Here is a 21213-nt window from a genome sequence, read left to right as displayed (position 1 = left end):
CTTCCGTTTTTATACAATCAAAAATAAACCAAAAATAAATTTGAAATTCTACTTCTTGTAGAATTGTCTTCATTAAACTTGATATTTTCGAAATACATTGACTTCTTAAATTTATGGACATACATACATTCGTAATATTAATTAATAGAACTTGATTATTACCACTGACAAAAGAAACCTGGGACCATGGTTCTTGGCCACAAATTCAGTATCAAAGTCAATTTTGTAATGTTAGAAAATTAATTTATCAGGACCTTGAAATAATGGAATAAATTGAAATAGTCATAGGTTTGAATTTGCCTAATCTTAGGCACAGTATGCAAAGCTCATATTCAAAAACTCCTCACAAATGAATAAAATCGTAAATAATTGCAAATTGAACCCCCAAAAAAAATTAATAATGTATTTCATTTAGAATACCCCCATTTTTGTTGTTATAATATTTTATTAAAATAACTTATTTATTAGTGGAGAAAATGTGTCATTTTGTTCGCCACGGAGTAAAACAGCGAGGGCTATATTTTCGAACATCGACACAAGCTTGATTTTTTATTAATTTTCTCGTTGGAATGATTTTTGGCAATTGAAATAGAAAATCCGAAGATTCGATCCCACACAACCACCAATTTATGTGTCCGGTTTCGCTGTTAGTTAAGCCGCTATGGGAGTGGCTTCTCTGTCATCGAACTTTGATTTCTCAAATGCCATGTGTTTATCAATGAACGCACACAAACGAAACGATTCCTGTACCATTCACACACAGTAACAAACTTTTTATTTTTTTGAATCATTTCGTTCTCAAAACAAAAACACAAACTTTTCAACTGAAGAAGAACAAACGGTACAATTGCTGAAAAGTACTTTGGCTGTGCCGTTCCGAGTTATTTCATTCACGAACGAGACAAAATGAATCGTTTGCAAACGTTTGCTTTAGAAATGATCACATTAAGGCACATTGTTTAACAACCCAATATGCAAACCAAACATCACATTCTTGGAACATACTGCTGTGGATGTTACAATCATCCACCAAACGTTTGCAATTTGTATTGTACGGTTTCGTTTTCTATAAGTTGTTGTGAAGTTGAGAACTTTTCATTTTTCGTTTTGTTTGCACTCGCGAATGTAAACAAACGAAACTAAATAGCGAGTTAGGCCAACTTGGGTAATGTGTCGTTTTGTTTGGTCCTATGGAAAATACGTAACGACACAACTCCAAACGTTTCATAATGTTTATTTCCGTACGGTGGTGTTTATACATCGATGGATATTTGTCCGATCAATCTGCATCGCTTCCATGACGAAGGTTTTTAGCACAGCCTTTGGTAGTTATGAGTTTGGATTTGAACGCTAACACGTCGTGAAACCATTCGTATATGTTTTCGAGGACGTGGGTTCACATCCCAGTTGGGACTTTTGTTTGCGGATATGCTCCAATACATGAAATCGACCGAAAACTTTACAGAGTTTGTGTTTGATGCATCATATATAAGGGGTTATATGCAAATCTGAACCGATTTCAATATAATTTGGCAAACTAATTTCTAGTGTGATTCGATAAAATTTTCTAAAGTTCAAAAACATTTGGCAGAATTTGGGTGTGTTTGGCGCACCAAATAAATGAAAAATGCCAAACAATACTGAAGTCTCCACAAAATCTTCCAGATTTCATTAAAGTACTTAAAAATGAAATTATATCTGAATTTGTCAGTAGGAGTTCGGAGAAATTTTACCAGACTACGATATTCGACGAAGACATTTCGTATATAAAGCATATTAATTATTTAAATTAAAAAAAAAAATGAAATAGGGAAATTTATATGTGTTTGCAGTTTTTTAAATAGCAACTATATTTTTGTAAAAATTCGATTTTTTTCAAAAATATTTTCAAACAAATATTAGCATATTTGTACAAAAACTAAAATTTTTAATATATATTTTTCCTCTGTTACTCTCCAAATCAATTTAAACAGAATTAGAAAGGAGAGTAGAAGTGGTTTGAATATGTTAAAGTTATAAAAAAAGTAAGGGGTGACGTAGCGGATGGAAGGCACCAAGGAACGGTCCTGACCGGTTTTAACATGGCAAAGCCCAGGATTTATCTTGGTCCCTCTTTCATCTCAAGTGGACACTGACCTCCCCGTGGAATCACCTGGGGAACTGCCTTTAACACCCGTTAAAGGTAGTGAGCTAACATGTTAGTAACCCTCCCCTAGAAAAAACCGTCTACTATGAAAAAACGAAAGAAAAGAAAAACAAACCCCTCTAAAGTTGACGAACCCCGCAAACGTTTCAAGGACCATGATATGCGAATCTGCACCTGGAATGTTCGCACTCTTTGTGCAGTCTTCGCATTGGCAGACGTACTTGAAAAGTACAAGGCCGACATTACTGCCATACAGGAAATACGATGGATTGGGAAAGGCGTCACAACAACACCTAAAGGTGACGCACTGTATTATAGCTGTCATGACGTAAAGCATGAGTTTGGTTGCGGATTCGTAGTTAGTCGGAGACTAAAGCATCTGGTATCCAGCTTCACCTCAGTGAATGAAAGACTTGCTGCAATTCGAATAAAAGCTAAATTCTTCAACATCAGCTTTATTTGCGCTCATGCTCCCACTGAAGAAAAGGACGAACAGACCAAAGATATATTTTACGAGCGCTTAGAAGAAACATATAACCGTTGCCCTGCCCATGACATTAAAATCATTCTAGGCGATTTTAATGCCAAAATTGGAAAGGAGAATATCTTTGGCCCAACAGTCGGGAATTTCAGTCTCCACAGTGAAACATCTGACAATGGTATGAGGCTGATAGACTTTGCAGCTGCACAAAACATGGTAGTTAGCAGTACCAGATTTAATCATCTCGATATTCATAAGGGAACCTGGCTGTCTCCAGATCAAAGAACAAGTAATCAAATTGATCATGTTGTAATAGATGGAAGACATTCATCCAGCGTGTTGGATGTACGATCGTTCCGAGGCGCAAACATTGATTCGGACAACTACCTTGTTGCAGCAAAGGTACGTACCCGTCTAAACGTTGCAAATAAAGCACGAACAGACACAACGCGGAAGTTGGACACCGATAGGCTGCAAACACAACAGATAGCCACAGCATATTCCACTCAACTAACCCAATTGCTTAACGCGAGCACTCCTTGTCCCGATAACATAACAACACAATGGCAAAATATTGCCCACTCCATGCAAACAGCCGCAAAATCCATACTTAGATTCCAGAGACCTCCACAAAGGAATTCATGGTATCACCAGGAGTGCCGTGCTGCTACCGAAGAGAAAAATGCGGCATATAGAGCTACTTTACAATCAGTAGCAACGCGTAGCGCACGAGAGAGATATCGGGAGAAAAGGAGAGAAGAGAAACGTCTTTTCCGCAAGAAATGGAAGAGAAATGGAAAAGCGGGAGTGTGAAAAAATCGAGATGTACAGGAGCCAGAATGAAGTCCGAAAATTCTACCAAAGAGTGAAACATCAAACAGATGGATTTGGTACAGACACATCCTCCTGTAGAGACTAGCAAAGTAATCTGGTAACAGATACAGATAGCGGGCTCAGGATATGGAAGGAACATTTCTCCAATCTGCTGGTATCCAATAAACGAAGACGATGACACCACAGATCCAATCCCAGAAGATGGTATAGAATGAATACCGCCCGGCCAAGATGAGGTTAAAACAGCAATCAACCGGCTGAAGAATAATTAAGCAGCAGTCGATGGCTTACCAGCCGAGCTGTTTAAAACCGGAGGCGACGCGCTGATAAGGTGTATGCATGAGCTAGTTAGCACCATCTGGCAGGAAGAACGCGTACCCGACGATTGGAACCTGAGCATCCTGTGTCCCGTCCACAAGAAAGTAGATAAGACTGTATGCTCCAACTATAGGGGCATAAGTCTTCTCCCTATTGCCTATAAGATAGTGTCAGGGATATTGTGCGAACGACTAAAGCCAATGGTCAACGAAATAATTGGACCATACCAATGTGGCTTTAGACCTGGCAAGTCCACCATTGACCAGATATTTACCCTGCGGCAAATCCTAGAGAAGACCCAAGAGATGCAAATCGACACATATCACCTTTTTGTCGATTATAAAGCAGCATTCGACAGTCCCCTCCGATCAAGGGTATTCCATGCAATGTCTGAATTTGGTATCCCCGCAAAGCTCATCCGGCTTTGTAAGATGACCTTAACTGATACTAGGTCCTCGTTAAAATTGGAAAGAACCTCTCCGAAGAATTTTGTACCAAAAGAGGTTTCAGACAAGGAGACAGCCTTTCGTGTGACCTATTCAACATTTTCCTGGAAAAGGTAATACGAGATGCAAATGTCAAAAGAAATGACACAGTTTACACCAATAGCCACATGTTACTTGCTTATGCTGATGACATCATGGGACGATCAGTAAAGGAAGTAACTGATACCTTTAGGAAGGTCGAAGCAGAATCTGCGAAAGTGGGTCTGGCGGTAAACGGCGAAAAGACCAAATTGATGGTGTCGACGCCCAAAGCGTCCATAGAGCTCGGATCAACTGTGGAAGTTGGTACCTACAATTTTGAGGTAGTTAAAGACTTCGTCTACCTCGGCACTGCCATTAACACAACAAACAACATCAGTTGTGAAATAAGAAGAAGAATTGTATTGGCCAACAGATGCTACTATGGTCTAAGTAAGCAATTTAAAAGCATGGGTACTTGCGCAAGCAGATAAGGCAGTGCTTGGTGTGTTTGAGAGGAAAATTCTTCGAAAGATCTACGGGCCGATTTGCGTTGACGGTGAATATCGACGTCGTATGAACCACGAGCTATATCGGCTATACAAAGACATGAATATAGTTAAACGTATCGAGATGCAACGATTGCGTTGCCTAGGCCGTATCATAAGAATGAGTGATGATGAACCCGCTAAAAAGGCGTATGAATACATGCCACATGGCGGTGCACGCAGAATCGGCATGCCTAAGCTTCGATGGAGCATACAAGTGGATGAAGAAATGAAAAGGCGCGGTATTCCAAAAAGTCAAGCGAAAAACAGAGAGGAATGGAGATCTTTTCTTAGTTCGGTCTATGGAACAAATGTTCTGTAATGGGCCAACTAAGTAAGTAAGTAAGTAAGTAATAAAAAAGTATAGACATCAATTAGTTAGTTATTACAAACTATTGTATGAATATCTTTAAAAATCCTATTTGTAAATACACCGCAAATTTGCTGCTTCATTTACATCCCAAATTTAAGTGAATAACTATTTTGGGGCGTAAATGGATAGTTTGGAGCCTGATTGTATTTTCGGCGTTTGGGGTGATATTGCATTTGCCAAATGCACCCCAATTTCAAAAATGCATTTTGGTTCCAATGAAATTTTGGGGCATAAATGTAATATTTTTGGGACCAAATTTCCTAGTTTGGGGCCTTTTTGTATTGGGGCTATTTTTCAAATTGAAAAAAAAACACCCCAAAAATTGGGGTCCATTTGGGGTGTTATTTCATAGGGCCTTATTTTTCTACGCCCTAAATTTGGGTTTTGTAATATTCTTTCCAAACATATCGGTCCACTCATTCGAGTACCTCCCCCACAAATGCTCAAAATTTCTTGGTTAAGTGGTGCGCGCGATAACTCTCTGAAAGAGAAACTGATTTAGTTCATGCTATATTTCTACCTGAGATAGGTCAGGTTAAAATATGGACAATATCGATCCACACCTTCGCGTATCTTCCACACAAAATTTCAAAATTTTTCGCAGTATACAATATTTTCGGGGACAAATATATATTTTCTGAGACGATGGACCAACAGCTCTGAAGTTTCCTATAGAAAACTCTATTCAGCTAAGCTGAATACAAGTTTTCTTATGGAAAACTCTATTCAGCTAAGCTAAATACAAGTTGGATATAAAAAGTTTGGCCGTCCAAATATGACGCCGTTTTCACTTGTTTATTTTATCTCTGTTATTACATAATACTCCATTTTTAATCGATTCCATTTTTTCATTTCAGATTCCAAATCCTACATTGTGCCGTACATGCTGTTGCCTTTGCAGGTATTGCTTGGTTGTTGTGGTCACTGTTGAAATTCATTTTTCTGTCGTAGTAACATTTCCTCGGAATGATGTATTACTAATAGTTTTTATGATTTATAATTATGTTAAGATTTTATTATTGTATTAAAGATTTGTTAGAATAAATAATGTGTTTTTGGTAATGAGATGGAGTTTTTTTAAGAAAGGAAGTAAGTAGTCTCTTAATGGTTATAAGTAGAGTAGTTTATGTTAAGTTGTTTTGTGTAACTTTAACGGCCTATCTATTGGCTTTGTTACGAAATGAAATAAATAAATAATAAGTATGCACACTCCTTAATCCGGGCATCGCGGTAATTCGGTGACTAAAATTGTGCAGATTACCAAGATGTTTCTACTCGATAATCCGAACACCACTATTTGTTTTCACTTACAGCATTTTTTTTACTTCTATATTTCATTTAAAAGGTCTGCATTGGCAATTGCAATTATACGCCTATCACGAGTGACTTTATCACAGAAAATGATTTGTTTGTGGTATTATTAGGTAATCCGGACAATTCGATAATTCGGATACCGCCGAAATATGTGGTGTCTGGTTTATCACGATTATACTATGCTTCGTTAGACAGATGTCTGTCATTGATCCTTATCCAAGTAAAACTATTCACAAAAAAGAAAAATATATGCAACATGAAATGTTCCTTCAAGTGTTGTGGTTTTCTCTGAAGAAATCACTTAATAAGGCGTACTACAGATGAAAACTTCCCAACATAAGAAATAATGTCATCATTAAATCCAAAACAGCTTTTGAGTAAAACGCTTCATTTAAGTTTTCAATTCGATTGAATGTGTAACAAATCAAAATACATTTGTATTTTCCCTTAACACTTGTCTTAGTAGACAGCGTAAACAAAGTTTCAAAATTGTATACATAATTCAATTTCCAAAACATTAAATTACTAAGCGTGTGCTATTTTTTTGCATAGTCACAACATTTGTCCACAACACATTTTTTTTAATTCAAAGTTATTCTAAGTTGTATCACAAATTAAAGGGCAAACAAAATGTGAAAGCCTCTTAATTAAATTGTATCGGTTCAAGGCAAATGCCAAATAAAGCCATAACAATTAATGGTGAGTATATGTATTGAAAATTGGATAATTGTGCCAATTTCCATGAATAATAGATGTTTTCAAATCCATAGCCGCTATATTTAAAGGGGTTTTACTTTACTTTAATATCGATTTCATAGAAATTGTTAAATGAATTAATATAATGACGATTCGTCTGTCGTCCACAACCATAAGTGATAATTTAGAATTTTCTAGTTTTGTATCGAATGAATGAATGTTTGCTTCTAATTTATATTGCAATAGTTCAACGCTATTCCAATAGCCGATTGAATAATTAATATGCAAAAATATTGATTTAGAACCAGTTAATAAACAAAAATTAATAATAATAAAAGTTTTGGTTATGGATTTTAGGATTTAATAAAATTTTTGTTTGGGACTATATTGTCGAACTATAAAAATATATATATATATGTACATATATGTACGTATATTTACTTATTAATTTAGGAGAAATTTTGACTTTTTACTTAATGGAAGAAAGTGGAAGATCTTGTTTGATCTTGCAGTAAGTACTGCATTCATATTGCAGTTATCAGCATCTTTAAACGAATCTGTTAAAAATGGAAAGAACTGACTAAAGACTGTGCACGATCGAATCCAGACCTATAATAAGGTCACATAGCAAGAATTTGAAGTCTAAAGAAGAAGTAATGTTAAGGGGTACTTCTGCATTACCTATTTTGAAAAAGAATTAAGAAAAGTCTATAGTCGGACGGAGCCGACCATGGGATACCCTATACCACTATCCCTGGACAATCGCTCTCCACGGAACTTCTTTTCAATGATTGAGTCCCCTTGGGGAGGACCGATATGAGTCATTTTACAAGTTAAACTAAATTTTGACAAAATATTAGGAGATCCAAAGTTTGGACCAAATTTGTTGCCCCATTCAAGAGATATCGTCCTAGCATTTTAGTGAATTTTTTTAAATATTGAGGAGAAGTAGCGGAATTTGTGGACCGGTATTTCCCCATGAAACTAAGTTTGGTTGAACAGCTCGAGAGTTATCGTGCTCCCCGACAGCCACAGATGGTGACAAAGAGATTTTTTACACATTTCGGGCTGTTTTCCTAAGAAATATGGACTTGCCCCTGAAAAACCTTTTACCGTCGTAATGGAGTTAGCGAATGCAAATCGCTTCAACAAAAATCAAAGTGATTCCAGAGCAGGTCTTAAAGTGAACTTATCCGAAATTGTGTGTGAGAGGTACCGATATAGCTTATCTTCGAATTTAAACTATGTTTGGACAAAATATTACGAAGGCCAAATTTTGGACCGAATCGGCAGATCCGTTCGAGATTTAGCTTGCGCTCCGTCCGCTACACACGGTGTTATGATTAAACTTGTATGGGGGGCAACGAATACAAGTTGTTGCAACAAAAATCAAAGCGATTCGAGAACTGGTCCTAAACTGAACATATCCGAAATTTTGTGTGGGTGGTACCCGAAGGAGTGGACCGTCGGAGTCCATTTTATAACCTCATCTAAGTTTAGTAGAAATTTCACGATGTGCAAAGTATGGATCAAATCGGTTACTTCCTTCAATAGTTATCCTGCGCACAAATTTTCCGTACATTTTCGAACTTTTGTGGGGGAGGTACCGGAAGGAGTGGACCGATATAGCCCATCTTCGAACTTAAACTATGTTTGGACAAAATATTACGAAAGCCAAATTGTGGATCGAATCGGTTGATCCGTTCGAGAGTTATCGTGCGCTCCAGCCAGACAGACAGACGGACAGACATTGCTCAATCGACTCCAAATTGTGTGAAACACATTTCGTCCAAACATATTTGGGGTCTAAACCATTATTTCGATGAGGCACATTTTGCCCGTATGAAAGTGTATATACCCTCGTTAGCATAAATGCTGAGGGTATAAAAACTATAGCGAATCCGGAGATACAATTGATTTTTTCTTAAAATTAAGTGCGATGCTACATCCACGGTTCTTGATGGATCGCAATGAAACGACATCAAATGGTGTATTTTTTAAAGGTTATCATCGAAATCGGATGCGCATAAAATGTAAATGAACTTCGTGGAGATTATGTCCATTTTACTGTATATTGCTCCCTAATATGCTGTGGATGCTACATCGTGGCCGCCAAATAGAATTTCACAAACTGTACACCAAATAAAAGGAATTGATTCGGTGTGTTTGGAAAATCGGATGCGCATCATGTCATTTGCACTATTACGCGGTTTATATGCGTTTCAAATGTTGTAATATTCAATATAACATTATTTTAATGTTATGCCACAATTGGAATTCCTTGTGATTTAATATAATGTTATAAAAATATTCGCCAATAGGAAAACTATAAGGGAAAAATTGTTTTGCAACGGAATATCTTCATTAGTCCCGGGCCACACTAAGAGTAATTTCGCTGAAATTTTGACATGAAAGTAAAAGAAAATGTAAAATAAAACGGTCTGTTTGTTTCATACGAATATTGCAACAAAGCAAAATTGCAGTACACATGAAACAGTGAACACTAGTTTCTTGAAATTATGCATTTTCCCTAAAAATGCAAAGTTTCATGTCAAAATTTCATTGAAATTACTCTAGTGTGGCCCGCGACTTATTGCGTGAAATTTTGACGAAAATGTCGAGGAACTCAACAATTTTTTCTTCAACTTTTGCTATAAAACCATAAAAAAATAAAATTAGAATAATAGGATTTTTATAATTTTCGTACTATTTTCTTCGTATTTTTGCAAATAACATGAATACTATAGATCTAACCTTAACGACTTAGGTTTCATTTTATTCCTCACAATGTTTGGATGCTGTTATAATTTTTTAAATATTTTTTGTAAGTATAAGCGCTATTGTTTCTAAAATATGTTTGTAAATACGTGAAATTATTTAAAAAATTAAATTTTTCGCGAAACCATTGAGACTTTTCGAATTTTTTTCGCATCATCGCAAAGGGTTCGAATTCGGGGTATAACAGCTTAAGATATTAAACCGCGATTTTTTTAGAATTTTTTCTAATTATCATAATTAAAACGGTCATATATTTTGCGCGCAACGATCAAACTTGGTTACGAAAACAGATTTGGAATGACGATTTTTTCTCTAATCATTTTTTTATGATTTTTTTGAAATGGAAAATATGATTTTAGACATTTTTCCTGATGTACATCCATATTTCAAATATATTTAATATATCCATGTATATGAGAAATCTTTTAATGTTATTACCAATACAAAATGTGACTTCGTCTTTGTTTTCTGAGTTATCTTGTGTCAAATTTTCATGTCGATATCTCTAAAACTCACTTTACCGTCTTCACTCAACGATTGTCTCGAAGAAACTGAAGAAAAAATTATATCTGCCTTTCTCGCAAAAAGAACAAAAATAAGTCATACCATTTATTTATTTTCCTCTCCACTTGCTAGGTTGGTTAACTGTGAGTTACAGAAAATTATTCCTGCTTGTGAAAGAATAAATGGCAACAACAACAACAACACAAAACGAAACACAATCGTTTGGCCGCATACACACTATCAAAGCAAAAACAATTTTTTTCACCCTCCCGTCGTCGCTTCTGCGTCTTCTATTGTACCATACACACTTTCTTATTTACTTAGCTGGTCCATTACAGAACATTTTTTCCATAAGCCGAACTGAGAAAAGAACTCCAATTCTCTCTGTTTGTTGTTTCGCTTTCTGGAATATCACGCTTTTCATCTCGTCATTCACTTGTTTGCTCCATCAAAGCCTTCGCCTGCCATTTTTGCGCGCACCGCCATGTGGCCCATATTTTACGCCTTTTCAACCGGCTCATCATCGCTCATTCCTATGATGTGGCCTACCCAGCGCAATCGTTGCATTTCGATAAGTTAATCTATACTGATGTCTTTGTATAGCAGATACAGTTCGTGGTTCATACGACGTCGATATTCACCATCAACGCAGATTGGTCCGTAGATCTTTCCAACAATTTTTCTCTCAACCACACCAAGCACTGCCTTGTCTGCTTGCGCCAGTAACCAAGGCTTGGCTTGGGAACCATACATTAGCACGGGTAGTATCAGTGTTTTGTAAAGCGTTGTTTTTCTTTGACGAGATGTGTTTTTGTTTTTAAACTGCTTACTTAAACCAAAGTAGGCAAAAAACTTATTTGGAGAAAAAGTCAACATTTTATTTCAAAGCGAATATCTCCGCTTCTGTATGGGGTATATCAAAAGCTAATGAAAGTAGGTTGTCGTAGGTGGTCAAGCCGCTAATAGAACACAACTTTTAATTTTTGCGATTTTAATAATAATGACGAATATCACAGCTTTGGTTGGGGATCTTCCAATAGCAAAGTCTGACTATGAAAGAAGAAAATCCCATCTTTACAATGATGTAAAGCAGGTTGGCGTAGGTGGCCAAGTAACGGAGATATCGCAATAGTCGTTAATACATCCTATTTTTAATTTTTTTTTGTAATCACGCTACACGTCGCAATTTTGAATGGATCGTCACGAAATTTTTGGGTGTTAATGGGGGTCCCACAGAGGGAAAAACCATTTTTGTGCAATCACACTACAGGTCGGAATTTTGATCGGATCCTCACGACATTTTGGGGGTTGATGGGGGTTTCACAGAGAAAGAAGCCTATTGATGGTTGGTGTACATTTTATTTGAGTTGTACTGACGATGCACTTAAATGCGTTTCAACAAAATTGACCTGTATTAATGTAGACATTCAGAGCAAAGGCTCTACGCAATCCCAATTTTAATATTTTGAATTTTACCGGTTTTAGACCCCAAGTATGTTTGGGGTAGTGGTGTAGGGTATCACATAGACGGCCCCGACCCGACTATAGCCTTGGCTCACTTATGTCTCCTTCTTGAAACTAGCTGACATAGGCCAATATTTTGGCATTACCATCATTGAATGGTAACTGTATCATGTATTTTAATTTCTTTAGCCAGGTTTTTCAACCAAATTGATTTTTTATGGACAGAAAACATCTGCCCCCATAGTTATTGACATAGACATGACGAATTTATTTCCGAACATAACAATGCACTCTCAAATATTGTTGTTATTGGTAAGTAGAAGATTACTATGACAGAATCCTTTGAAAAAAACATAAAAGTATTCGCTGAAGTTTGTGTGGAAAGTGTTCATACAGATTAAATTGATAATATTGGGACTCATTATTTTCTGTCTTCAATGGTCCCAAACCTTCTCCACTAAAATAATGACAACAGAGGTCCGTGTAGCTCTCATATATAAATACCTCCCGATTTTCGGTATTTTGAAGAATTGTTAATACAGGTCCATGTTTTGCTAGAGCCTGAAGTTTTTCGGTATTTTCAGGATTTTAGCTACTACCTGTTATTTGACATTTGAGATTCTGAGTGGTTACAAGACTTCTCCACGTCCACACTTTGACGTAGGTCCCGTATAAAGGAATACATCTTGAGGTACTCAAAATTTATGCTAACACGGGTATGTACACTTTCATACGGTCAAAATGTGCCTCATAAAAAAATGGTTTTAGACCACAAGTATGTTTGGACGAAATCCGTTTCAGACAATTTGGAGCGGATTTAGCCATGTCCACACGCAGAGAAAACATTTTTTTCGGTTTTGTTGGAACAATAATATCTATTTTGGTTCCAAAAATGTGTTTGTTTTGTACAAACATTGTAATCCAAATCCAAAAATACCATCTTTTGCTCCGAACATAGAAAACAAAAATTTCCGCAATATTGTAAAAATCGTTAACAATACCGATTGTAGGAACAATCATAATCTAATTTTTTTACAAAACATATTGTCAGCCCTGAAAAGCAGATACTAAATTTTTTTTGATTTGAGTGTATATACTTCTCATATACACTTTCCACACAACTTTGATATAAATATCGCGTATAATAACAAACATGAAAAGGAAAGAAGAATGAAATAAAGAAGGAGAATGAAACAAAACAGAAACAAATAAAAACAAGAGTCTCATTGTTGGTATACATACATACACACAAAAACAAAGATAAAGGCAGCATGTCATACAACAAATACCACAACTCACCAAAATTGTTTTTTCAACACGGCATCGAATAGCGACAGAAGAGAAAAAAATTTCGAAGAAAAGAGAGAAATATTGTTCAGTTGACACAAACTATTTTTGGATTTAACAAAAACGATTGTTGGATTCTCAATACTACATAAGGAATCCAACAATATATTAACAATACATATTTTGCTCTTGGAATATTGTTGGATCAAATATATTTTTTTCTCTGCGTGCATCCGTCTGCCGTTTGTCTGGCGGACTGGTACCCACGATAACTCTCGAGCGGATCAACCAATTCGAACCAAATTTTGCACTTCGTAATATTTTGCCCAAACTTAGTTTAAGTTCGAAGATGGTCCACTCCTTCGGGTATATCCCCCACAAATTTCAAAATTTGTCTCTAAAATGGTGTAAACGACAACTCTCGAAGGAAGCTATCGATTTGGTCCAAATTTTGCACATCGTATTATTGTTTCCAGATATAGATAGGGTTCGAATATTGACTATATCGCTCCACACCTTCGGGTACCTCCCTCACAAAATTCACAATATGTGATGTTTAAGAGCTCCTCTCGATTCGTTTTAAAATTTTTTCAGCAAGTTGTCCTTGCAGCCCACTTTACGACGATACAATTTTTTCGAGGACAAGTCCATACTTCCTGAGATAATTGCCTAAAAGCTCCAAGAAACCTGACAGCGCCAACTAAGATGGCAAATCTGCAACATAACTCTCGCAGGGAATTTCTGATTGGTCCAAACTTTGCACATCGTATTATTTCATCCAGTAAGGTATCAGTTTGGAATATGGACTATATTGGTCCCCACCTTCGTGTACCTCCCACACAAAATTTGGGAAAATGTAGCTTGAGGACTCGTCTCGGATCTATTTGAAATTTTTTGTTGCACAAGGTTGTTTTTACGGTCCTTTTACAACGGTTCTTTCGGAGTAAGTCCTTGCTATTTCGATTCCTCTATAAATCACAAGTTGGCTTACTAAAAATTGTGCACTATATGGTATATATAAATAATTGGTATAGCCCCACACTAGGGTACCTACAGATTCCATCTATTTTGAAGCAAACTGTGCTTGAAAACCAATATATTTTTGGTCAGAGGCTTAGGACATATCTCCGTCAGCACAGCTGACTGATACTCTCTTGCTTGTCGAATTAATTTAGGCAATTGGGGTATCCGTGGTCAAAAAATATCACCACCTAAAATTTTGGACAGAAAACAAAACTAATTATTCAATTTTAATTCAGAATATATTTTTTGGTGGAAACCCGGTCCCCCATAATATGGAGGGTGTAATAATTCACTTTGTCATTCCGTTTGTAACACATCGAAATATTCGTCGGAGGTCCTATAAAGTATATATATTATTGATCAAAAATAGCGCCTATAGAACTGTGCCTCCGGATTTTCAGTATTTTGTATATTTTAGTCTCATTAACACATCGAAATAGCTGAAATTTGGTATTTATTCTTCTTTAGGGGTGTAAAACTTTCCAACTGAAATTTGCCGGTATAGGATAATGTTTTCATATAGCACATATTGAATAGTACTTCCCGATTTTCAGTATTTTGCGGCCTCAATATCCCACCGAAATGGCCGAAGTTTCATACATACGGTATAAAACTTTCCACCTGAAATTTGTCTACACGGGTCCACATCTTCATATAGCCCCCATAGAACGTTAACTCCCGATTTTCGGTATATTGAAGGTTGTGTCCTCATATGCCACCGAAATGTCTGAAATTTGATAGTTAGTCTTCGTTTGGTGTGCAAAACTTTCCACCTGAAATTTGTGGGTAGAGGTTCACGTCTTCATATAGCCCCCATACAACAGTACCTCCCGATTTTCGGTATTTTGAGGGTTGTGTCCTCAATATCCCACCGAAATGTCTGAAGTTTGGTAGTTAGTCTTCGTTAGGGGTGTAAAACTTTCCACCTGAAATTTGTCGGTATAGGACCACGTTTTCATATAGCACCTATAGAACTGTGTCCCCCTAGTCTTCACTAAAGGTTTGGAAAATTGTAAAAATTGATCCATGTTTTGGAAATAACTATGATGACGCCCCATATGAGCTCCTTTGAAGCGAGTATTATCAGTTGGGATATACTATTCCTGCACTAAGAGAAAGTGCTTGTTCTTATTCACCTCAATAAGTAAAGTGGTGGAATAAAAAGTTCGGCTAGTGGTGGTTAGTGGTGGAAATAAAAGTTCGGAGTCGATTTAGCCATGTCCGTCGGTCTGTCTGTCCGTCTGGCTGGTGCGCACGATAACTCTCGAAAGGATCAACCGATTCGAACCAAATTTTGGGTATCGTATCGTAATGGGGGATGGGGATCTTCTCAGATGTGTACCTCGGTACGGAAATTCTCTGATCGTCATTACTTCCGATTTTATATCAAGTATTCCCTGGTAATATCAGACAGACAACCGTTTGTTGATAGCTAGAGTGAGAAGGCGACCCGGCCTAGAGGGTTCGTTGGCAACCCCAACGCTAGGATCGGACGCTGTGGCCCAATCAGCCGCACGTCTTAAATCAAACTGATTACAGAAACATTAACAAATTCAGATTCAAACAACAACAACAACCCAATGATGACGACTTTTGGCTTTAAGGAAAGGTTTATGATTGGCACCTGGAATGTAAGAACTCTCTCCGAACCAACAAGAGTTGAGCAAGTCCGAAAAGAAATGGCCTAGTACAATATCGACATATTGGGTCTAAGCGAAGTGCGATGGATTGGTAGTTCAACAGAACCAGTAAAACTTCTCGATGGATACTCCTTTATTTATTCTTGCAACACAAACCACAAAATAAGAGGCGTAGGTTTAATTATTTCTACTAAAGCTCGGAGGGCACTGATTGAATACAACGCGGTATCAGATAGAATCATCACAGCAAGATTTAAATGCAAATTCAGAAATATATACATCATACAGTGCTACGCCCCGACAGAACCGGATGAAAATGATATTAAAGATGACTTCTACAATGAACTCGATGCAATTACGAACTCCCTGCCGGTGATATAAACATTTGCATGGGCGATTTCAATGCAAAAGTAGGAACAGACAACGAGAACCTGCAATCGGTCATGGGAAAACACTGCGTTGGCGACGTGCGAAACAATAATGGAGAAAGACTGGTCGACTTCTGCGCACGCCATCGATTTTTTATCGGTGGGACTAAATTCCCGCACAAAAATATCCACAAATATATGTACATGGGAATCACCGGGATATAATACAAGAAACCAAATTGATCACTTCTTGGTGAGCAAACTGTTCTTAGGTTCTTTAATGGATGTCAGATCTAGGCGAGGGGCCGATATCGATAGTGATCACAATCTCGTAGTAGCAACATTACGATTGAGACCAGCAGCAATAAATAGTTCTATAAAAAGGAAAGAAAAATATAATACAGCACGGCTGAAGGATCCAGCTGTAGTAACAGCATACAACCAAAGCCTACATTCACGTCTTAATGCAAACCCCCAAAACAGTTGGCAAGACATCAAACAAGCTTGCAAAATATCGGCAAAAAATGTTCTAGGAATTAAGCCCAAAAATATAAAACCTTGGATTGGAGCGGAAACATGGCATGAAATACAAACTCGCAAAAAACTTCACAACGCCATCTTTCGATCTAAATGTCCAGCCACCAAAACACAAGCGCGTATAGCATACCGTCAATCAGCCCGCAAAATGACATATATGATCCGTTCTGACCGTGAAAGATACCTAAATGAAATAGCAAATGAAGCCGAACGAGCATCGAATACTGGCAATCTAAGAGGCGTGTATGCTGTCATTAAGCAACTATGCGGTAATAATATTAGAGGTACGGGAATCTTGAAGGACAATGATGGTTCAGATCTTTCGACTAACGATGAACAACTAGTCCGGTGGTGTGATTATTTTACATCACAGTCTCAGACAACTAATAGGGTCGTAGCTGAAACTGATATACTGATTACCAGACGCAACCCGAGAAGAGCCATTTCAACTGATCCTCCAACAACAACGGAAATTATATCTATATTGGACAATATGAAAATTTTTAAGTCGGCTGGCCCAGATACTATTACGGCAGAACTTTTAAAATATGGATCCAATACAATAGCGAAATATCTTACACCACTTATTCAAAATGCTTGGATCAACAACAACATTCCAAATGACTGGAAAGAAGGCACCGTTATCACTATCCCCAAAAAAGGTGATCTAACACTATGCAAAAATTGGAGAGGTATAACATTGCTGAACTCCATCGGCAAAACTATGGCTACTCTAATTCTACAAAGAATCCAACCTATGATTGATGATACGCTACGTAAAGAGCAAGCGGGCTTTAGGCCGGGACGATCGTGCGTAGATCATATAAATACCTTGCGAATTATAATTGAGCAATCAATAGAGTACAACTCCCCCCTTTATATGCTCTTTATCGATTTCGAACGCACATTCGACACTGTTTCTCGTGAGGCTATCTGGTTAACCCTAAAAAATAAAGGTATTCCAGAAAAAATAGTCGCCAATAGAGCCCAATATAAAGTACGCTTTAATGGCAAGGAGAGCAAACCCTTTAATACCTCAGCTGGAGTGAGACAAGGATGTGTATTATCACCCACGCTATTCATAATACTCTTGGACTGGGTAATAGAAGAAACTAACTCACAAGTTCCTGATGGTATACGATGGAACTTAAACAATTTCCTTGGTGATATTGATTACGCTGATGACATCTGTTTATTGACACACAACTTCTCCGCGATGGAAGCAAAACTTATGAATTTTTTTATTTTTGCCTTATGAAATTATCCGAAAACGCAAATAAGGTCGGATTACGAATAAATTTCACCAAGACTAAACTAATGCGTATCTGTTCAGAAATCGCAAGGCCAATGACAATCAATGGAACAACTATTTAAGATGTAACGTCGTTCAATTACCTTGGATGCACAATATCTAAAGATGGCAGCTCAGCGAAAGATATTAACGATCGTATCAATAAGGCGCGGTCAGCTTTTATGAAATTATATAAAATATGGAGATCCAATACCATATCCAAGAAAACAAAACTCAAGATATTCAACAGCAGCGTCAAGTCTGTCTTACTTTACGGATGTACTACATGGAGCTTTACAAAAGCAACCCAACAAAAGTTACAATCTTTTATGAACCGCTGCCTCAGACAAATATTACACATTTACTGGCCCAATTGGATATCAAACGAATCCTTATGGCAAATGGCGAACTGCAGCCCATTATCCATCGAAATACGTAAGAGAAAGTGGACATGGATCGGTCATACGCTTAGACGACCCCCATCAGAAATAGCGAGAGCGTCATTCGAATGGAATCCCCAAGGGTACCGCAGCCAAGGGCGCCCTCGGAATACATGGATACGCTGTGCGAGGCAAAAATATGAAGCAGCCCAACTTTCATGGAATCAAATAAAGATGCTAGCAAGAGATAGAGATAGATGGAGAGATTTTGTTAATGCCCTATGTTCCTCGTGAACGTTTTATTTATGTATATAATAACTGTATTAACGTTAAAACTTACATAAATAAATAAAGGATATATATATATATATATATATATATATATATATATATATATATATATATATATATATATATATATATATATATATATATATATATATATATCCTTTATTTATTTATATATATATATTTATTTTACCCAAACTTAGTTTAAGTTCGAAGATGCGCCATATCGGTCCACTCCCTCGGGTACCTCCCTCACAAAAGTTCAAAATTTTTCTGTAAAATGCTCTGAGCGCAACGGAGCAACTGATTTGGTCCAAACATTGCACATCGTATTATTCCTTCCAGATATAGATCGACTTCGAATATGGACTATATCGGTCCACTCTTTCGGGTACCTCCCACACAAAATTCGAGTACAGTGAACATAAAGAACACCTTTTGGATCGGGTTCTTTTTCTTTTTTTAGTAGGTTGGCCTTGCGGCTCCCTTTACGACGGTGCAAGTCTTTTCTTGCGCAAGTCCACACTTCTTGAGATATTAGCCAAAAACTGCAGGTTGTCCTTGCGGCTCCCTTCACGGCGGTGCAAGTTTTTTCTTGCACAGGTCCACACTTTTTGAGATATTATCCAAAAACTGCAAGAAACCCTGACGGCATCAACCAAATTGGCAAATCGGCATGATAATTCTCGCAGGGAATTTCTGATTGGTGCAGACTTTGCACATCGTATTATTTGATCCAGTCATATATCAGGACTAGCAAATGCCCGCTACTTCGTATGCGGAAAGGGAACAAAATATATATAAACAATATTTAATACGGGAATGGTGAATACTGGACATTCTGTTGTACTAAGACCTATTTTTATTACCAATATTTTTTTCGATTGTAGTCAGAATTTACAAAAAAAAATCTGAAGTATCGCATCCCTACACAACTACCATATTTTTTATTTCGAATTTCCAAAACTACGTATCATATTGCAAACTTCAGATTTGACTCCTGGTTTTAACCCTTCACTAACACAGCATTCCCTTCCAGTACGAATTTCCAAACACTAAACTTTATCTCACGCCTTCACAACAATCACGCACATTTACAATGCAAGGTTCTAGCTTTAGCGGTTTCGCCCAGAACCCGAATAGGTCCGTTAAATTTTCGGCATTCAAAATGGCCATAAAAATCCAAAATGACCATAAAAATCCACGTTTTCGTATATCCCCATATAACGGTACCTCTCGACTTAGTGTATTTTAAAAGATTAATTCCTTATATTCAACATATATCCTAACCCCAATTCACTTTTCCAGCTTTATATGTTCTCCTGAAACCCATTATAGTACTATTTAGTACTTTTTGTATAAATAAGTACGAATTTTCAAAACCTCCTCCCTACCTCCACTCTAAACACCAATTGCTAATCTAGTACCGAATTTCAAAATTCCAGTTCTACCCTTTACAAAGTCACAAATTGTACAAAATTCTCTACCATATAGCAAATACCAAAAGGTACCAAATGTTGTACCATTTAGCACTTTTCGTACACGATTTTCCAAAATGTACTTTCATATCTCAGCTCTATCCGTTCACCTAACCCCAATTTATAGCCAATGTAGTTCCATTTAGCACTTTTCCATAAGTATGAATTTCCAAAACTACCTCAATCCTCACTCCAACAGTAATCTGTTCACGCAAATACAGCGAATTCCGTAGCAGTTAGTACTGCTTCGTTCACATTAGTACCATTTTCCAAAGCTTCCTCCATATCTCAATTCTATATTCTAACAGTAATCTAAATTCCAAATTTCAGGATTCCAGCTCTTCAAATCCAAATCCAAATCCAAATCATACTAAACTCACTACCATTTAGGACTTTTCGACCTTTGGTACATCTTTCTTACTCTAAATCAGTGACCCCCATTCCAAATTTCAGGATTCCGGCCCTATTCGTTAACCCATATCTAAATTGTACTATATTTAGTACTTTTCGTATAAGTTTAGTTCGAATTCCAAAAACCTTTCATTTTTACTCTTCAACAGTGACCCTCATTACAAATTTCAGGATTCAAGCTCAATCCGTTCACCTAAATCCAAATTGTACTAAATTTAGTACCATTTAGAACTTTTCGTGCACTTATAGTTCGAATTTACAAAAACCTTTCTTTGTTACTCTCCACCACTGACCCTAATTTCAAATTTCAGGATTCCAGCTCTATCCGTTCATCCAAATCCAAATTGTACAAAATTTAGTACCATTTAGTACTTTTCGTACCCTTATAGTTCGAGTTTACAAAAACCTTCATTGTTACTCTTCATCAGTGACACTCATTCCAAATGTCTGTATTCCAGTTCAATCCGTTCACCCAAATCAAAATTGTACTAAATTTAGTACTTTTCGTATCCTTATAGTTCGAATTTCCAAAAACCTTTCATTGTTACTCTTCATCAGTGACCCTCATTCCAAATGTTTGTATTCCCGCT

The 21213-nt window shown here is 37.0% G+C and overlaps 2 protein-coding genes across 5 annotated transcripts in view; one reads left to right on the top strand and one right to left on the bottom strand.

Moving 5' to 3' along the window:
• Positions 1–6226, top strand: part of LOC141389736 (fatty acyl-CoA reductase wat-like) — an 87591-nt gene extending 81365 nt beyond the window's left edge. Inside the window, exon 8 of the mRNA XM_073961722.1 lies at positions 6022–6226. Coding sequence (XP_073817823.1) covers positions 6022–6115 — 94 coding nt within the window. The 3' untranslated portion in view covers positions 6116–6226. The remainder of the gene's footprint in view (positions 1–6021) is intronic.
• The window catches only part of Sol1, a 458110-nt gene that overhangs the window by 319152 nt on the left and 117745 nt on the right, over positions 1–21213 (bottom strand). The gene's annotated exons all lie outside the window — the stretch shown is intronic.

Source organism: Musca autumnalis, unplaced genomic scaffold (assembly GCF_047663935.1).
Source record: "Musca autumnalis isolate F117 unplaced genomic scaffold, ASM4766393v1 scaffold_1, whole genome shotgun sequence".
In the NCBI taxonomy this organism is placed as follows: domain Eukaryota; kingdom Metazoa; phylum Arthropoda; class Insecta; order Diptera; family Muscidae; genus Musca; species Musca autumnalis.
This window is presented reverse-complemented; position numbering and strand designations above follow the sequence as displayed.